At 45.3% G+C, this 22085-nt stretch overlaps 2 protein-coding genes across 4 annotated transcripts in view; one reads left to right on the top strand and one right to left on the bottom strand.

The window, feature by feature from the left end:
• The window catches only part of TIMP2 (TIMP metallopeptidase inhibitor 2), a 48132-nt gene extending 47122 nt beyond the window's left edge, over positions 1–1010 (bottom strand). The window contains exon 1 of the mRNA XM_075845100.1: positions 491–1010. Within this exon, the coding sequence (XP_075701215.1) occupies positions 491–626 (136 nt within the window). The 5' untranslated portion in view covers positions 627–1010. The remainder of the gene's footprint in view (positions 1–490) is intronic.
• The window catches only part of ENGASE (endo-beta-N-acetylglucosaminidase), a 174527-nt gene that overhangs the window by 74302 nt on the left and 78140 nt on the right, over positions 1–22085 (top strand). The gene's annotated exons all lie outside the window — the stretch shown is intronic.

The following is a 22085-nucleotide window of genomic DNA, read 5'->3' on the forward strand; positions in this document are numbered from 1 at the left end:
TTTTAGGGGTTCCGATAATTTGTACACCCTTGACATAAAGGATAATATTGCCTAAATCCATGGATGTGACCAAATCCCAGTGCCCCGGGACCAGCAGTAAGGGACCAAGGCAGAATACAGGATAGATTACTAATCTGGAGCAGATGGAGTCATTATTTATACATCAGAGGAGACACCCATAATTTGGTCCTTATTAGGGACTCCCTCCCCCGGTCATTCACCACAGATGACTCTTCTCTCTCTACCCAACTTTGTATCAATAACAACCAGTGCCCGGAATGTTTGGCACGGACTAGAGGGCACATAGCTGCTACCACAGCCCTGCTAAATAAACCACCTCTAGCCTATGCCCAGCGCCCGCCACTGACTGATGCATCTCAATGTTCAGGTCCCATCTGCAGCCAGTGCCCTCTGCTGTCAACCATACCACAGCCATAGAGACTGCCCATCACCCGTGCCACCCTCTCAGCACCCGCAGCGCCGGCCTCACCTATGTCAGCGTTACAGAAGGCCTGCTGTGGATGGACGGGGGAGCAGCTGCAGGCGTCAGTGAATCGCTCTGAGGGCCACAGAAGAAGCAGAAGGGCCACGGGGGCCAGGAGGCCGGAAACCGGTGCCGTCCGCATTCTCAAAGCCGCATGTAGGACCAGGTTGGAGGAGAGCAGATCGCTGGATGTCCAGGGCTGTGACTTGTGTCTACGCCTTGCCTGCTGAGAGGGGCTTTGGGGCGCAGACTCCTCCTCCTCCTGGGCAGCCGGCCAGGATACAGCGCGGAAAGAGTGTGAGAGTCACGGGGATGACTGAGGAGGGACGGGGGGAGATGAACACAGGCGCTTCTCTGCGCTCACCCGAAAATGGAGCATCTCCACTTCAGCCAATCACCGCATAATAACCCGGGCTATCATATTCCAGCGGCTGCGCCATCCGCAGAATACGGGCACTTTCTACAGCACCAACATTTTGTCAATGGAGAAGAGAAGATGAGATGTCACGATGCTGTACATTCTGAATGAGTATAGAGCACAGTGCCCACGTAATAAAGACATTCACAGTTCCCCCATAAAGAGAGCATGTTCACATGACAACCAGAGAATAAAAACAGCCACAGTGGCCCCATAACGCATTCACAATCGGCCTTTTTAACACATTGGTGGGCCCAGTGCAAAGATTGGTTTGCCCCCCCCCCCCCCTTCTGGCAAGAGGTAAAATAATGCCCCATAGTGCCTCCCTATACAGTATCATGTCCCCATAGTGCCTACACACAGTATAATGCCCCACACACAGTATATAATGCCCCATAGTGCCTCCCTATACAGTATCATGTCCCCATAGTGCCTTCACACAGTATAATGCCCCCACACACAGTATATAATGCCCCATAGTGCCTCCCTATACAGTATCATGTCCCCATAGTGCCTACACACTGTATAATGCCCCCACACACAGTATATAATGCCCCATAGTGCCTTTACATGCAGCATCATGCCCCCATAGTGCTTCCACACAGTATCATGTCCCCATAATGCCCCCACACACAGAATATAATGCCCCATAGTGTCTTCCCACACAGTATCGTGCCCCCACACAATATAAGGCCCCTATAATGCCTCCACACACCACATATAATGCCCCTTAGGGTCTTCCCGCGCAGTATCATGCCCCAGTAGTGCCTCCACACAGTATCATGCCCCCATTGTGCCCCTCAACACAATATAATTGTCCCCATAGTGCCCCACACACAGTATATAATGCCCCTTATTGCCTTCCACATAGTATAATGCCCCCATAGTGCCTATAGACACAGTATAATGCCCCCATAATACCTCTCCATGGAGTATAATGCTAGCATAGTGCCTACCCACACAGTATCAAGCCTCATATTGCCCTCTCACACAGTATAAAGTACCCATAGTGCCCCTACACAGTATATAATACCCCAAAAGTGCTACCCACACAGTAAAATGCCCCCATATTTATTTCAGTTACTTATATAGCGCCAACATATTACGCAGCGCTGTACAGAGATCCTCTTTCTAAACAATCTAAATTCGCTATTGGTATGTTTTTGGGGTGTGGGAGGAAACCCATGCAAACACAGGGAGAACATGGTGATACAGTATAGTGCCCACATAGTGCCTTCCCACATAGTATAATGCCCCCATAGTACCTCTGTACACAGTAAAATGCCCCATAGGGCCTCCCCACACAGTATCATGCCCCCTCACACGGTATAATTCCCCCATAGTTTCCACACAGTTTAACGCCCCCATAGTGTCCCACACACAGTATATAATGCCCCCATATTTGCCTTTGCACATTGTCATGCCCCAATAGTGCCCCTCACACAGTATATAATGCCCCCATAGTGATTCCCCATGCAGTATAATGCCCCCATACCGCCTCACCACACAATATCAATCCCCCATAGTGCCCCCACACAGTTTAATGCCCCCCATAGTGCCCCCACACACAGCATATGATGCCCCCAAAGTGCCACAAACAGTATAATGCACCCACAGTGCCCCCCACACAGTATAATGCCCCAATAGTGCCCCCACACAGTATATAATGGCCCCATAGTGCTTCCAGACAGTTTAATGCCCCTACAGTACCCCCATATAGTATAATGCCCCGCACAGTGGCGTAACTACCGCCGTAGCAGCAGTAGCGTTCCCTACAGCGGGGACGATGCTGTATGGCGTTCCCTACAGGGGGGAACGCTGTATGGCGTTCCCTACAGGGACGACGACGCTGTATGGCGTTCCCTACAGGGGGGGTGGGCGCTGTATGGCGTTCCCTACAGGGGGGGACGCTGTATGGCGTTCCCTACAGGGGGGGACGCTGTATGGCGTTCCCTACAGGGGGGGCTGTATGGCGTTCCCTACAGGGGGGGCTGTATGGCGTTCCCTACAGGGGGGGCTGTATGGCATTCTCTACAGACCCCCCCTGTAGGGAACGCTATACAGACTCCCTGTAGGTAACGCCATACAGTGCCCCCTGTAGATAACGCCAGACAGCCCCCTCTTTAGGGAACGCCATACAGCCCCCCCCCATAGATAACGCCATACAGTACCCCTTCTAGATAACGCCATACTGTCCACTCTGTAGATAACGCCATACAGCCCCCCCTGTAGATAGCGCCATACAGCCCCCTGTAGATAGCGCCATACAGCCCCCCTGTAGATAACGCCATACTGTCCCCTCTGTAGATAACGCCATACAGCCCCCCTGTAGATAGCGCTATACAGCCCCCCTGTAGATAGCGCCATACAGCCCCCCTGTAGATAGTGCCATACAGCCCCCCTGTAGATAGCGCCATACAGCCCCCCTGTAGATAGCGCCATACAGCCCCCCTGTAGATAGTGCCATACAGCCCCCCTGTAGGGAACACCATACAGTCCCCCCTGTAGGGAACGCTATACAGTCCCCCCTGTAGGGAACGCCATACAGCCCCCCGTAGATAACGCCATACAGCCCCCTCTGTAGATAACGCCATACAGCCCCCTCTGTAGATAACGCCATACAGCCCCCTCTGTAGATAGCGCCATACAGCCCCCTCTGTAGATATCTACAAAGGGGGCTGTATTGCGTTATCTACAGGGGGGCTGTATGGCGTTATCTACAGGGGGGCTGTATGGCGTTATCAAAAGGGGGGGTTTGTAACACCCAGGGGAGGGGGGCCCCAGTCAAAAGTTTGCTATGGGGCCCAGTCTTTCCTAGTTACACCCCTGGCCCCGCACACACAGTATGTGATGCCCCCATAGTGCCTCCCTACACACTATAATGCCCCCATGGTGCCTTCTAAAACACTTAAAGTAAATGTCCATCTAGCCCCGTTCCCACGATGAATGGAGGAGATCCCTCTGCAGGTCTCCCCCGGTCTGTGCGTCACTGCATCATGCATGTCTGTGTAAAGCCGCTTGCGGCAAGAGTCACAGTCTGAATAGTGGAGCAGCCAAAGTTCACAAAAGTTTAAGCCGCTGTCAATAGTGCCAGGCTGCCAGCTGGTGAGCTCATAAGTGTCAGTCACAGAAGGTATAAGCTGCCAGAACACTTCCACTGAATATGTCACTGAATTTAGTCAACGGAGGTCATGTATTAGTGCAGTTACACTAGTTTTGTGCCTGCATTAACCCCTTAAGGACACAGCCTAGCTTGGGCCTTAAAGTGTAGCTAAACGTTCGACAAACTTCTGACATGTCATAGAGACATGTCAAAAGTTTGGATTGGTGGGGGTCCGAGCACTGAGACCCCAACCAATCGCTAGAACGAAGCAGCTGAAGTGCTCGTGTTCGGCTTTTTCCGGAAAGCCGATGTATCGGTGTATGGACTCATAGACTTTGTATTGAGTCCGTACACCGATACATTTATTTCCGGGAAATAGCCGAACAGACACGAAGCAGATGAGCGCTCACACGAGGGCTTCAGCTGCTTCGTTCTAGCGATTGGTGGGGGTCTCCATGCTCAGACCCCCACCAATCCAAACTTCTGACATGTCACTATGACATGTCAGAAGTTTGTCGAACGTTTACCTACACTTTAAGGACTTATTCAGACGGACGGGATATACGTCCGTGCAACGCTCTAGTACGCTCGTGGACTAAAACACAAGCCCCAGAAGCAAAGAAGCACCTAGTGCATTTTGGGGCCTCTTTTTTATTAGAATATATTTTAGGCAGCATGCCAGGTTTGAAGAGGTGTTGAGGTGCCAAAACAGTAGGAATCCCCCAATAGTAACCCCATTTTGGAAACTGCACCCCTCAAGGAATTCATTTATGGTTGTTGTTACCATTTTTACCCCACAGTTTTTTCACAGCGCGTATTTGAATTGGGCTGTGAAATAAAAAAAATGAAATTTTTTCCAATAAGATGTCAGTTTTGATCAAAATTTCTTATTTTCACAGGGAACAAAATGCCCCATTTTGTTCCCCAATTTGTCCTGAGTGCAGCAATACCCCACTTGTGGTGATAAACTGCCGTTTAGGCCCATGGGAGGGCTCAGAATAAAAGGAGCGCTATGTGTTCTTTGGAATCCAGATTTTGCTGGATTGGTTTTCGAGTGCCATGTCGCATTTGCAGAGCCCCAGAGGTATCAAAGCAATGGAAACCCACTAGAAGTGACCCCATTTTGGAAACTACACCCCTCAAGGAATTTATTTATGGGTATTGTGACTATTTAGACCCCACAGTTTTTTCACAATGTATTTGAATTGGGCTGTGAATTTAAAAAAAAATTAATTTTTTACAATAATATCGTTTTGGCTCAAAATTTCTTATTTTCACAAGGAATAAAACACCCCATTTTGCTGCCCAATTTGTCCTGAGTGCGGCAATACCCCATTTGTGGTGATAAACTGCCGTTTGGGCCCGTGGGAGGGCTCAGAAGGAAAGGAGCGCTATGTGTTCTTTGGAGTCCAGATTTTGCTGGACTGGTTTTCGGGTGCCATGTCGCATTTGCAGAGGTATCAAAGCAATGGAAACCCACCAGAAGTGACCCCACTTTGGAAACTACACCCCTTAAGGCATTCATCTAGAGGTGTAGTGAACATTCTTAGCCCACAGATATTGTGCAAAAAGGTAATGCGCAGCAGATGGTGCAACGTGAGATTTGCAATTTTATATATATATATATATATATATATATATATATACATATATACACTACCGTTCAAAAGTTTGGGGTCACCCAGACAATTTGGTGTTTTCCATGAAAACTCACACTTATATTTATCAAATGAGTTGCAAAATGACTAGAAAATATAGTCAAGACATTGACAAGGTTAGAAATAATGATTTTTATTTGAAATAATAATTTTCTCCTTCAAACTTTGCTTTCGTCAAAGAATGCTCCATTTGCAGCAATTACAGCATTGCAGACCTTTGGCATTCTAGCTGTTAATTTGCTGAGGTAATCGGGAGAAATTTCACCCCATGCTTCCAGAAGCCCCTCCCACAAGTTGGATTGGCTTGATGGGCACTTCTTGCGTACCATGCGGTCAAGCTGCTCCCACAACAGCTCTATGGGGTTGAGATCTGGTGACTGCGCTGGCCACTCCATTACAGATAGAATACCAGCTGCCTGCTTCTTCCCTAAATAGTTCTTGCATCATTTGGAGGTGTGCTTTGGGTCATTGTCCTGTTGTAGGATGAAATTGGCTCCAATCAAGCGCTGTCCACAGGGTATGGCATGGCGTTGCAAAATGGAGTGATAGCCTTCCTTATTCAAAATCCCTTTTACCTTGTACAAATCTCCCACTTTACCAGCACCAAAGCAACCCCAGACCATCACATTACCTCCACCATGCTTGACAGATGGCATCAGGCACTCTTCCAGCATCTTTTCAGTTGTTCTGCGTCTCACAAATGTTCTTCTGTGTAATCCAAACACCTCAAACGTCGATTCGTCTGTCCATAACACTTTTTTCCAATCTTCCTCTGTCCAATGTCTGTGTGCTTTTGCCCATATTAATCTTTTTCTTTGCCAGTCTCAGATATGGCTTTTTCTTTGCCACTCTGCCCTGAAGGCCAGCATCCCAGAGTCGCCTCTTCACTGTAGACGTTGACACTGGCGTTTTGCCGGTACTATTTAATGAAGCTGCCAGTTGAGGACCTGTGAGGCGTCTATTTCTCAAACTAGAGACTCTAATGTACTTGTCTTGTTGCTCAGTTGTGCAGCGGGGCCTCCCACTTCTCTTTCTACTCTGGTTAGAGCCTGTTTGTGCTGTCCTCTGAAGGGAGTAGTACACACCATTGTAGGAAATCTTCAGTTGGCAATTTCTCGCATGGAATAGCCTTCATTTCTAAGAACAAGAATAGACTGTCGAGTTTCACATGAAAGCTCTCTTTTTCTAGCCATTTGGAGAGTTTAATCGAACCCACAAATGTAATGCTCCAGATTCTCAACTAGCTCAAAGGAAGGTCAGTTTTATAGCTCCTCTAAACAGCAAAACTGTTTACATAACATAATTGCACAAGGGGTTTCAAGTGTTTTCTAATCATCCATTAGCCTTCTAACACAGTTAGCAAACACAATGTACCATTAGAACACTGGAGTGATGGTTGCTGGAAATGGGCCTCTATTTTCAGGACACGTGTCACATTGATATATTGTGTCCTTCCTTATCCCCCTCTTATAGCAGACTCTGCACCTCTTTTGATTCTTTCCCTTCTTGCCAGTTTGGGGAACTTCTCCTGGAAAGTGTTGCCCTGGTATGATGTGTGTGTCCTCGCTTCCAGAAGTACTGGGTGCGCCCCCTTCCTGGTCCCTAAAGATTATGTTTTTGATAACCACCTCTTGAAATTCAAGGAAAGTTCCTGTAATGGCAGGAAGGAGGAGAAGGGAAAGTGAGCCCTAATCTACCCACCGCCCTGTCCCTGCCTACTTGCAACGACCCGCCCTAGGCGACGGGGTACAACTGGGCGGCGGTCCCTACGCTGTCTAAGTGCACGGGAGAACAAACAGGGAACACGCAAGGGAAGGGACAGTAGCCCACGGAACGCCGCGAGGAAACGGAGCGGTGAATGAATAGTCAGGACCAGGATGAAGTGGAGTATACCAACGTGAGCACGGAGAAGGAAGCAAGCCAGGGGCAAAGCGAAGCAGGTTAAGCGGAACTGCAGCAAGGCAGAAGCACGGCAGAAGCAGGCTGGAGCAAGCAGCAGTGGGGCCAGGAATCCAGAAGAATTACAAGCACTGAGGAAGAGAACACGGCAGGTAATAAAGGACAGGGCGCGGAGCTAACTCCGACTGACCAGGCAGCGATAGGCTCTCCCACTCCTGAGCCTGCCACCCTGGTTGGTGGGAGACGGTGTCAGTCTAACAGGTCTGGCCTCAGGTGTGGATTGATTAATCCCAGGAGTATACCTAGACGTAGTACCTGGCAGATCCCTAACAGTACTCCCCCTTTTATGAGGGGCCACCGGACCCTTACTAAGAGGACCCGGTTTAGTAGGGAAGAGAAGGTGGAACCTCCTGATCAATACCCCAGCGTGAACATCACGCAGTCCTCTTCTCCGGCCCGTATCCTCTCCAATGGACCAGGTACTGGAGGGAGCCCTGGACCATCCTACTGTCCATAATCTTGGCCACCTCAGGGGTGAGAACGGGAACAGGAGGTTTCCTCGAGGGGGACCAGGACGGGGAGCAGCGTTTGAGGAGGGAGGCATGGAAGACGTCATGTATGCGAAAGGATGGGGGCAGCTCCAGACGGAAGGATACAGGGTTGAGGACTTCACTGATCTTATAAGGTCCAATAAATCGGGGAGCAAACTTCCTGGACGGGACCTTAAGGCGCAAGTTCCTGGACGACAACCAGACCAAATCCCCGACGACAAACCGGGGGTTAGCAGAACGTCTACTATCAGCCTGAATCTTTTGTACGCTCTGTGACGCCTCTAGGTTCTTCTGAACCTGGGCCCAGACTGTGCACAGTTCCCGATGAACATCCTCTACCTCAGGATTATTGGAACAACCAGGGGAAACGGAGGAGAACCTTGGGTTAAACCCGAAATTACAGAAAAACGGGGAGACCCCTGACGAGTTACTGACCCGGTTATTCAGGGAAAATTCAGCAAGGGGAAGGAATGAGACCCAATCGAATTGACAGTCAGAGATGAAACACCTTAAATATTGTTCCAGGGATTGGTTAGTCCTTTCCGTTTGGCCATTAGTTTCGGGATGGAAGGCGGAGGAGAAGGACAGATCAATCTCCAACTTTTTACAAAAAGCTCTCCAAAATAAGGAAACAAATTGTACCCCTCTGTCAGAAACGATATTGACTGGGGCCCCATGGAGACGCAGGATGTGTTTCACAAACAAAGAAGCTAACGTCTTGGCGTTAGGTAGCTTCTTAAGGGGCACAAAGTGGCACATCTTGCTGAAGCGGTCTACTACCACCCACACCACCGACTTGCCCTGAGATGGGGGCAAATTGGTGATAAAATCCATGGAGATATGGGTCCAAGGTCTCTGGGGAATGGGCAAGGAACATAGTAGGCCCGCAGGTCGGGACCTAGGGGTTTTGGACCTAGCGCAAACCTCACAAGCGGCGACGTAAGCCCTAACGTCTTTAGGCAACCCAGGCCACCAATAGTTTCTGGTAATGAGGTGTTTGGTGCCCAAGATGCCAGGATGACCAGATAGAGCGGAGTCATGGTTTTCCCTGAGTACCCTTAGCCGGTATTGCAGGGGAACAAACAGTTTGTCCCCAGGGACGTTCCCGGGAGCTGAACCCTGATCAGCCGCAATATCAGAAGCTAAATCAGAATCCGTGGCAGAAACGATTATATCAGGGGGTAAAATACAAGCAGGATCCTTCTCGGAAGGAGGATTGGCCATGAAACTACGTGACAGAGCATCAGCGATAATATTCTTGGACCCAGCCCTATAGGTAACCAAGAAATTAAATCTGGTAAAGAATAGTGCCCACCGAGCTTGTCTAGGATTAAGCCTCCGGGCCGATTCTAGGAAAACCAGATTCTTGTGATCCGTAAGGACCGTTACCTGGTGTCTGGCCCCCTCCAGGAAGTGCCGCCACTCTTCAAAAGCCCATTTAATGGCTAGAAGTTCGCGGTTGCCAATATCATAGTTACTCTCCGTGGGCGAAAACTTCCTAGAGAAGTAAGCACAGGGGCGGAGATGGGTGAGGGAGCTGGTACCCTGGGACAAGACGGCCCCCACTCCCACCTCGGATGCGTCAACCTCCACAATAAATGGCTCCTCTTGGTTGGGCTGAATCAGCACGGGGGCCGAGATAAAGCACTTCTTGAGGGTCTCAAAGGCCTGGATAGCCTCAGGGGGCCAATGGAGGACATCAGCACCCTTGCGAGTAAGGTCCGTAAGAGGCTTAGCGACGACCGAGAAGTTGGCAATAAATCTCCTGTAATAGTTGGCGAACCCTAAAAAACACTGTAACGCCTTAAGGGAGGCAGGTTGGACCCATTCCGCCACAGCCTGAACCTTGGCAGGGTCCATGCGGAATTCATGAGGAGTGAGGATTTGCCCTAAAAATGGTATCTCCTGTACCCCAAAGACACATTTTTCAGTCTTAGCAAACAGATTATTCTCCCGAAGGACCTGGAGCACCTTCCTGACATGCTCCACGTGGGAGGACCAGTCCTTGGAAAACACCAGTATGTCATCAAGGTACACAACAAGAAAATTACCCAGGTAATCTCTCAGGATTTCATTAATAAAATTCTGGAAGACAGCAGGGGCATTACACAACCCAAAGGGCATGACCAGGTATTCGAAATGACCCTCGGGTGTGTTGAACGCAGTTTTCCACTCATCCCCCTCTTTGATGCGGATAAGGTTATATGCCCCCCGTAGATCGAACTTAGAAAACCATTGGGCTCCCTGAACCTGATTAAAAAGATCCGGAATCAAAGGAAGTGGGTACTGGTTCCTTACGGTGACCTTATTCAGGTTACGATAATCAATGCACGGCCTAAGACCACCATCCTTCTTCCCCACGAAGAAGAAGCCAGCACCTACAGGAGAAGTCGAGGGGCGACTGAAACCCTTGGCCAGGCATTCTTGGATATACACCCTCATAGCTTCACGTTCAGGACATGAAAGATTAAATATCCTACCCTTAGGAAGCTTGGCACCAGGCACCAAATCGATGGCGCAATCGTAATCTCTATGGGGGGGCAACACCTCGGAGGCCTCCTTAGAAAACACATCGGCGAAGTCCTGAACAAACTCAGGAAGCGTGTTTACCTCCTCCCGGGGAGAAATAGAGTTAACAGAAAGACATGACATAAGACATTCATTACCCCATTTGGTAAGCTCCCCAGTATTCCAATCAAACGTGGGATTATGCAACTGCAACCAGGGAAGACCTAATACCAGATCAGACGATAATCCCTGTGTAAAGGATCTGCCAGGCACAGCTTCGGGGTTAACTCCCTTAATTAATCAGTCAGCACCTGAATCTACATCCCTGAGACTGACTCCAGCTTCCTCCACTCAGGCTGGCAGGCTTAGGAGTGGGAGAGCCTATCGCAGCCTGGCCAGACTCAGCTAGCTCCCGCCCTCTGTCTATTTATACCTGCATTTCCTGTTCCTCCTTGCTTGTTATTCTTTTTCGTGTGGTTTCCTGGCCCAGCTACAGCTCCTTCTATTTTGTTCCTGCTCCATACAGACCCTGGCTTACTGACTACTCTTCTGCTCTTCGTTTGGTACCTCGCACACTCCTGGCTTGACTCGGCTCGTTCACCACTCTGGTTGCTCACGGTGTTGCCGTGGGCAACTGCCCCTTTCCCTTGCTTGTATTCCCTTGTATGTTTGTCGTGTTTGTTGTGCACTTACTGAGTGCAGGGACTGCCGCCCAGTTGTACCCCGTCGCCTAGGGCGGGTCGTTGCAAGTAGGCAGGGACAGAGTGGCGCGTAGATTAGGGCTCACTTGTCCGTTTCCCTACCCCCCGGTCATTACACCCTGCATCACCAGTACAGAGCACTGCTCCAAATGCATGGAGCCAACCAGGAGTTCAAAAACAGGAGTATGCTGAGTAAAATAACCATTAGCAAGGGGGGTTGAGTCGATACCTACTACAGGGATAGGATAAGGTAAATCAATAAAAGGCATCTTTAGAGACATAGCAAATTCCACAGACATGATATTAGCAGATGAGCCAGAATCCACGAAAGCACTGCCCGTGGCAGACCGGCCAGCAAACGAGACCTGAAAGGGAAGCAAAATTTTATTGCGTTTCACATTAACGGGAAATACCTGTGCGCCCAAGTGACCTCCCCGATGATCACTTAGGCGCGGAAGTTTTCCGGCTTTTTATTCTTGCGCCTGGGACAGGTGTTCAGTAGATGCTTGTAGTCCCCACAGTAGAAGCAGAGACCATTCATTCTGCGAAACTCCCTACGTTGTCGAGGGGACATGGAGGCCCCGAGTTGCATAGGTACCTCCGAGTCCTCCGTGGAGGGGCGAGGGGACGGGACCTCGGGGGGGATCGCAGAAAAGTCAGAGGGGAGCACATTGAAACGTTCAAGCTGACGTTCCCTGAGACGTCGGTCAAGGGAGTCAGAAGAGGGGTAGCTAACCAGCAGATCCTTCAGGGCGTCAGATAATCCTAACCTAAACTGGCACCTTAGGGCCGGATCGGTCCACCGAGAAGCTACGCACCACTTTCTAAAATCAGAACAGTATTCCTCAACCGGTCTCCTACCCTGACGTAAGGTCACCAGCTGACTCTCGGCTAAAGCAGTCCTGTCAGTCTCGTCGTAAATGAGTCCGAGGGCAGAGAAAAAACGATCAACAGAGGAAAGTTCAGGGGCATCAGGAGCCAAGGAGAAGGCCCACTCTTGGGGCCCTTCCTGGAGTCGGGATATGATGATACCCACCCGCTGGTTCTCGGAACCTGAGGAGTGGGGTTTTAGGCGGAAATACAGTCTGCAACTCTCCCGGAAGGAGAGAAACGTCTTACGGTCCCCTGAGAACCGGTCAGGTAACTTGAGGTCGGGTTCTAGAGGTGAGGTGAGGGGTACTACTAAGGCAGCGTCACCCTGGTTGACCCTCTGGGCCAGGGCCTGGACCTGTAGGGAGAGGCCCTGCATCTGCTGGGTCAGGGTCTCAAGGGGGTCCATGATAGCGTCAGCGTAGGAGAATGGTAGACTAGGTATGGGCTTGTAATTATGTAATGGCAGGAAGGAGGAGAAGGGAAAGTGAGCCCTAATCTACCCACCGCCCTGTCCCTGCCTACTTGCAACGACCCGCCCTAGGCGACGGGGTACAACTGGGCGGCGGTCTCTACGCTGTCTAAGTGCACGGGAGAACAAACAGGGAACACGCAAGGGAAGGGACAGTAGCCCACGGAACGCCGCGAGGAAACGGAGCGGTGAATGAATAGTCAGGACCAGGATGAAGTGGAGTATACCAACGTGAGCACGGAGAAGGAAGCAAGCCAGGGGCAAAGCGAAGCAGGTTAAGCGGAACTGCAGCAAGGCAGAAGCACGGCAGAAGCAGGCTGGAGCAAGCAGCAGTGGGGCCAGGAATCCAGAAGAATTACAAGCACTGAGGAAGAGAACACGGCAGGTAATAAAGGACAGGGGGCGGAGCTAACTCCGACTGACCAGGCCGCGATAGGCTCTCCCCCTCCTGAGCCTGCCACCCTGGTTGGTGGGAGACGGTGTCAGTCTAACAGGTCTGGCCTCAGGTGTGGATTGATTAATCCCAGGAGTATACCTAGACGTAGTACCTGGCAGATCCCTAACAGTTCCCCTCTGGCCTGCACACATCGATGTACAATGCCATCGGTATGATGTGCACGGCCAGCTTCTTATACCACACCCTCGATTTCCGCATGGCGCTGTAGGGTTTCAGGACTTGATCTCACAAGTCCACCCCTCCCATGTACCTATTATATCCCAGGATGCAGTCTGGTTTGGGGGTCTCTGTACTGGTACCTCGTATAGGTACATGGGTACTGGTGTGGCCATGTATTGTCAATACAAGGACATCTCTCTTGTCCTTGTACTTGACACACATATGTAGCTGCTAGATTGTGCCCTGCTCTCACCCCTTCTTGTTTGCCCAAGCAGTGTCTTAGGGAGGCCTCAGATTTCTTCTAGCAGTGCCGCATGCCGCAGGACTTCTGGAAGCGAGGCAGTTGAAGAGTGGGACGCTGGTATAAAAATTATCCAGGTAGGGGTGGTAACCCTGGTCCAGCAGTGGGTGCACCAAATCCCACACAATTTTTGCATTAACACCCAGTAAGAGGGGGCATTCTGGGGGCTGAATACTGGTGTCCTTCCCTTCATATATCCTAAATTTGTACGTATACCCTGATGCACTCTTGCACAGCTTATACATCTTCACGCCATACCTTGCCCTCTTACCAGGCAGGTACTGGCGGAATTGAAGCCTCCCTTTAAAATATACCAAGGACTCATAAATAGAAATACACTTCTCAGGAGTATGTTTGGGCAAACCGGGCACTGAAATGGTCTAATAGGGGTCTCCGTTTATACAAACGGTCAAAACTGGAGTCATCTCGGGGCGGGCACTGCTCATTATCAGCATAATGTAAGAAGCGAAGTATTGCCTCATAACGTATCCTGGACATGGCCATGCAGTACATTGGGGTGTGGTATAAGATGTCCGTGCTCCAGTAGGTCGTAATGGGTGGCTTTTTCAGAAGCCCCATGTTCAAGTGAAGTCCCCAGAACTTGCAAAACTCTGCTGCGTCTACAGTGGTCCTCCTTTGGGATTGGGCATAAAATGATGTGGGGTTCTTAGTAATATATTGTTGGGCATATAAATTTGTCTGGGAGACCATTAGCTCTATAAAGTCATCAGTGAAAAAGAACTTGAAAAAGTCCATCTCACTGAGCCCTGCCGTGTTAAATTTGATCCCCGGACTGCCCATATACTTGGGGATTTGGGGCTCACTGTCTGGTGTGGGGGTCCATATGGGGTCACTTCGCTCGGGGGCTTCAACTGCGACGGGGTCACTTCTCTCCGGGGTTTCAACTGTAGTGGTGGTCCTGAGACATCTCCTAGGTGGTTGACAAATAAAAAAGTCTCACCATCCGAAGAGTCTGTTTCGGAGGCAAGAAATGCATAGGCCGCTTCGGCAGAAAATGACCTTTGGGACATCTTTTATTATTTGTGTGACACGTGTAAATTGTGTGCTTAGACACGTGTATTATGTATACAGCAAAAAAAATAAAAATCCCTAACTAAAAGCAATAGGATGCTACCCAAAACTTTTTTGTTTTTTTAGGTTTTTTTTAAGGAATAAGTGGACTTCCCTGACACTAAAGCTAACTAGATTATTCCGAGCTTCCCTGACACTAAGCCTAACTACGGTGACGGGTGCCTGACACTAAACCTAACTAGATTATTCCGAGCTTCCTTGACAATAAAGATAACTACAGTGATAGATCCCTAACGCTAAAACGAACTACGGTGACGGGTTCCTGACGCTAAATTCCCTGACACTAAACCTCACTACGCTTTTTGACGGTTCTCTGACACTAACTAAGCCTAATACTAAACTAGCTAGATGATAACTTTCTAAACTGACTTTTTTTAATTGTAATGCATTTTTATATATTTTTTTGGTGTTTTGTATTTTATAAAGAAAAAAAATAATCCACAGGGACCAAGAAAATGTGGCCCTGAAGGCTAAGAAGTGGTCAGATATAGGAGATCACTGACCAAAAACGGGGATGACAAGGGGAACACAAGGAGGAGGAGGAGGAGGAGGACAGGTGTGGGAAGTGGATGGAGCAAGTTGGAAGTACAAAAGAGTAACTTTTAATAAGTTTTTTTCAAGTTTTCTCAGTACAATTCTCCGACAGAACCGCTCTGAACAACTCTCCAACGCCAACAGAGATGTTCAGGGCGGGTGCGGCAGGATGTGGGGTCCGGGGCAGGAAATGATGTATGCGATCACTGCTATTGGTTAGTAGTCACTGATTAACCAATAGCAGCGATCGCCGGGGCGGGACCACTGCAATTGGTCCCGGAGTTTTGAGCTGTGATAGCCTGCTGTTGGAAACAGCAGGTATCACAGCTCAAACACGCGCCGGGATTAAATGGCGCCGCGTTTACTCAGGTCAGTACTATTACTGTGCTGAGCGCGATCGATGTGCTCAGCACGACGTAATAGTACTGAGCTGAGCGGGAAGGGGTTAATACCACTATACAGTAGGTACATAATGCCACCATGCAGTGACTGATTAATACCACTTTAGAGTAACTACATAATACCACCATACAGTGACCGATTAATACCAATGTACAGTAACTACATAATACCACCATACAGTAACTACATAATACCACCATACAGGGACTGATTAATACCACAATACATTAACTACATAATACCACTATACAGTGACTGATTAATACCACTATACAGTGACTACATAATACCACCATACAGGGACTGATTAATACCACAATACATTAACTACATAATACCACTATACAGTGACTGATTAATACCACTATACAGTGACTGATTAATACCACTATACAGTGACTACATAATACCACCATACAGTGACTGATTAATACCACTATACAGTAACTACATACCACTATACAGTGACTGATTAATACCATTATACAGTGACTGATTAATACCACTATACAGTGACTACATAATACCACCATACAGTGACTGATTAATACCACTATACAGTGACTACATAATACCACCATACAGTGACTGATTAATACCACTATACAGTAACTACATACCACTATACAGTGACTGACTGATTAATACCATCATACAGTGACTGATTAATACCACCATATAACTACATAATACCACCATACAGTGACTGATTAATACCACTATACAGTGACTACATAATACCACCATACAGTGACTGATTAATACCACTATACAGTGACTACATAATACCACCATACAGTGACTGATTAATACCACTATATAACTACATAATACCACTATACAGTGACTGATTAGTACCACCATACAGTAACTACATAATACCACCATACAGTGACTGATTAATACCACCATACAGTAACTACATAATACCTCTATACAAGGACTGATTAATACCACAATACATTAACTACATACCACTATACATTAACTGATTAATACCACTATACAGTAACTACATAATACCACTATACAGGGACTGATTAATACCACAATACATTAACTACATACCACAATACATTAACTGATTAATACCACTATACAGTAACTACATAATACCACTATACAGTGACTGATTAATACCACTATAGAGTAACTACATAATACCACCATACAGTGACTACATAATACCACCATACAGTGACTACATAATACCACCATACAGTGACTACATAATACCACCATACAGTGACCACATAATACCACCATACAGTGACTACATAATACCACCATACAGTGACTACATAATACCACCATACAGTGACTACATAATACCACCATACAGTGACTGATTAATACCACTATACAGTGACTACATAATACCACCATACAGTGACTGATTAATACCACCATACAGTGACTGATCAATACCACTATACAGTAACTACATACCACTATACAGTGACTGATTAATACCACCATACAGTGACTGATTAATACCACTATACAGTGACTGATTACCATACAGTGACTGATTAATACCACCATACAGTGACTGATTAATACCACTATATAGTAACTACATACCACTATACAGTGACTGATTAATACCACCATACAGTGACTGATTAATACCACTATACAGTGACTACATAATACCACCATACAGTGACTGATTAATACCACTATACAGTGACTACATAATACCACCATACAGTGACTGATTAATAACAATGTACAGTAAGTACATAATACCACCATACAGTGACTGATTAATACCACTGTACACTAACTACATAATACCACCATACAGTGACTGATTAATACCAATGTACAGTAACTACATAATACCACCATACAGTGACTGATTAATACCACCATACAGTGACTACATAATACCACCATACAGTGACTACATAATACCACCATACAGTGACTACATAATACCACCATACAGTGACTGATTAATACCACCATACAGTGACTGATTAATACCACTATACAGTAACTACATACCACCATACAGTGACTGATTAATACCACCATACAGTGACTGATTAATACCACTATACAGTGACTGATGAATACCACCATACAGTGACTGATTAATACCACTATACAGTGACTACATAATACCACAATACAGTGACTGATTAATAACAATGTACAGTAAGTACATAATACCACCATACAGTGACTGATTAATACCACTATAGAGTAACTACATAATACCACCATACAGTGACTGATTAATACCACTGTAAACTAACTACATAATACCACCATACAGTGACTGATTAATACCACCATACAGTGACTGATTAATACCACCATACAGTGACTACATAATACCACCATACAGTGACTACATAATACCACCATACAGTGACTACATAATACCACCATACAGTGACTACATAATACCACCATACAGTGACTACATAATACCACCATACAGTGACTACATAATACCACCATACAGTGACCACATAATACCACCATACAGTGACTACATAATACCACCATACAGTGACTACATAATACCACCATACAGTGACTACATAATACCACCATACAGTGACTACATAATACCACCATACAGTGACTGATTAATACCACTATACAGTGACTACATAATACCACCATACAGTGACTGATTAATACCACCATACAGTGACTGATCAATACCACTATACAGTAACTACATACCACTATACAGTGACTGATTAATACCACCATACAGTGACTGATTAATACCACTATACAGTGACTGATTAATACCACCATACAGTGACTGATTAATACCACTATACAGTAACTACATACCACTATACAGTGACTGATTAATACCACCATACAGTGACTGATTAATACCACTATACAGTGACTACATAATACCACCATACAGTGACTGATTAATACCACTATACAGTGACTACATAATACCACCATACAGTGACTGATTAATAACAATGTACAGTAAGTACATAATACCACCATACAGTGACTGATTAATACCACTGTAAACTAACTACATATAATACCACCATACAGTGACTGATTAATACCAATGTACAGTAACTACATAATACCACCATACAGTGACTGATTAGTACCACCATACAGTGACTACATAATACCACCATACAGTGACTACATAATACCACCATACAGTGACTACATAATACCACCATACAGTGACTACATAATACCACCATACAGTGACTACATAATACCACCATACAGTGACTGATTAATACCACCATACAGTGACTGATTAATACCACTATACAGTAACTACATACCACTATACAGTGACTGATTAATACCACCATACAGTGACTCATTAATACCACCATACAGTGACTGATTAATACCACTATACAGTAACTACATACCACTATACAGTGACTGATTAATACCACCATACAGTGACTGATTAATACCACTATACAGTGACTACATAATACCACCATACAGTGACTGATTAATACCACTATACAGTGACTACATAATACCACCATACAGTGACTGATTAATAACAATGTACAGTAAGTACATAATACCACCATACAGTGACTGATTAATACCACTATACAGTGACTACATAATACCACCATACAGTGACTGATTAATAACAATGTACAGTAAGTACATAATACCACCATACAGTGACTGATTAATACCACTGTAAACTAACTACATAATACCACCATACAGTGACTGATTAATACCAATGTACAGTAACTACATAATACCACCATACAGTGACTGATTAATACCACCATACAGTGACTACATAATACCACCATACAGTGACTACATAATACCACATACAGTGACTGATTAATACCACTATACAGTAACTACATAATACCACATACAGTGACTGATTAATACCACCATACAGTGACTGATTAATACCACTATACAGTAACTACATACCACTATACAGTGACTGATTAATACCACCATACAGTGACTGATTAATACCACTATACAGTGACTACATAATACCACCATACAGTGACTGATTAATACCACTATACAGTGACTACATAATACCACCATACAGTGACTGATTAATATCAATGTACAGTAAGTACATAATACCACCATACAGTGACTGATTAATACCACTGTAAACTAACTACATAATACCACCATACAGTGACTGATTAATACCACTGTAAACTAACTACATAATACCACCATACAGTGACTGATTAATACCAATGTACAGTAACTACATAATACCACCATACAGTGACTGATTAATACCACCATACAGTGACTACATAATACCACCATACAGTGACTACATAATACCACCATACAGTGACTACATAATACCACCATACAGTGACTGATTAATACCACCATACAGTGACTGATTAATACCACTATACAGTAACTACATACCACCATACAGTGACTGATTAATACCACCATACAGTGACTGATTAATACCACTATACAGTGACTACATAATACCACCATACAGTGACTGATTAATACCACTATACAGTGACTACATAATACCACCATACAGTGACTGATTAATATCAATGTACAGTAAGTACATAATACCACCATACAGTGACTGATTAATACCACTGTAAACTAACTACATAATACCACCATACAGTGACTGATTAATACCACTGTAAACTAACTACATAATACCACCATACAGTGACTGATTAATACCAATGTACAGTAACTACATAATACCACCATACAGTGACTGATTAATACCACCATACAGTGACTACATAATACCACCATACAGTGACTACATAATACCACCATACAGTGACTACATAATACCACCATACAGTGACTACATAATACCACCATACAGTGACTGATTAATACCACTATACAGTGACTACATAATACCACCATACAGTGATTGATTAATACCACTATACAGTGACTACATAATACCACCATACAGTGACTGATTAATAACAATGTACAGTAAGTACATAATACCACCATACAGTGACTGATTAATACCACTGTAAACTAACTACATAATACCACCATACAGTGACTGATTAATACCAATGTACAGTAACTACATAATACCACCATACAGTGACTGATTAATACCACCATACAGTGACTACATAATACCACATACAGTGACTGATTAATACCACTATACAGTAACTACATAATACCACATACAGTGACTGATTAATACCACCATACAGTGACTGATTAATACCACTATACAGTAACTACATACCACTATACAGTGACTGATTAATACCACCATACAGTGACTGATTAATACCACTATACAGTGACTACATAATACCACCATACAGTGACTGATTAATACCACTGTACAGTGACTACATAATACCACCATACAGTGACTGATTAATATCAATGTACAGTAAGTACATAATACCACCATACAGTGACTGATTAATACCACTGTAAACTAACTACATAATACCACCATACAGTGACTGATTAATACCACTGTAAACTAACTACATAATACCACCATACAGTGACTGATTAATACCAATGTACAGTAACTACATAATACCACCATACAGTGACTGATTAATACCACCATACAGTGACTACATAATACCACCATACAGTGACTACATAATACCACCATACAGTGACTACATAATACCACCATACAGTGACTACATAATACCACCATACAGTGACTGATTAATACCACCATACAGTGACTGATTAATACCACTATACAGTAACTACATACCACCATACAGTGACTGATTAATACCACCATACAGTGACTGATTAATACCACTATACAGTGACTACATAATACCACCATACAGTGACTGATTAATACCACTATACAGTGACTACATAATACCACCATACAGTGACTGATTAATATCAATGTACAGTAAGTACATAATACCACCATACAGTGACTGATTAATACCACTGTAAACTAACTACATAATACCACCATACAGTGACTGATTAATACCACTGTAAACTAACTACATAATACCACCATACAGTGACTGATTAATACCAATGTACAGTAACTACATAATACCACCATACAGTGACTGATTAATACCACCATACAGTGACTACATAATACCACCATACAGTGACTACATAATACCACCATACAGTGACTACATAATACCACCATACAGTGACTACATAATACCACCATACAGTGACTGATTAATACCACCATACAGTGACTGATTAATACCACTATACAGTAACTACATACCACCATACAGTGACTGATTAATACCACCATACAGTGACTGATTAATACCACCATACAGTGACTGATTAATACCAATGTACAGTAACTACATAATACCACCATACAGTAACTGATTAAAACCACTATTAGGGTTGCAGGATGCATCGAAGTATTAATACTATTTTGATGCTGTGCACCCTGGATCGGTTCAATACCGTTAATTCATGTATTTCGATACTAA

The sequence above is a fragment of the Rhinoderma darwinii genome, chromosome 13 (genome assembly GCF_050947455.1).
Source record: "Rhinoderma darwinii isolate aRhiDar2 chromosome 13, aRhiDar2.hap1, whole genome shotgun sequence".
NCBI lineage: Eukaryota > Metazoa > Chordata > Amphibia > Anura > Rhinodermatidae > Rhinoderma > Rhinoderma darwinii.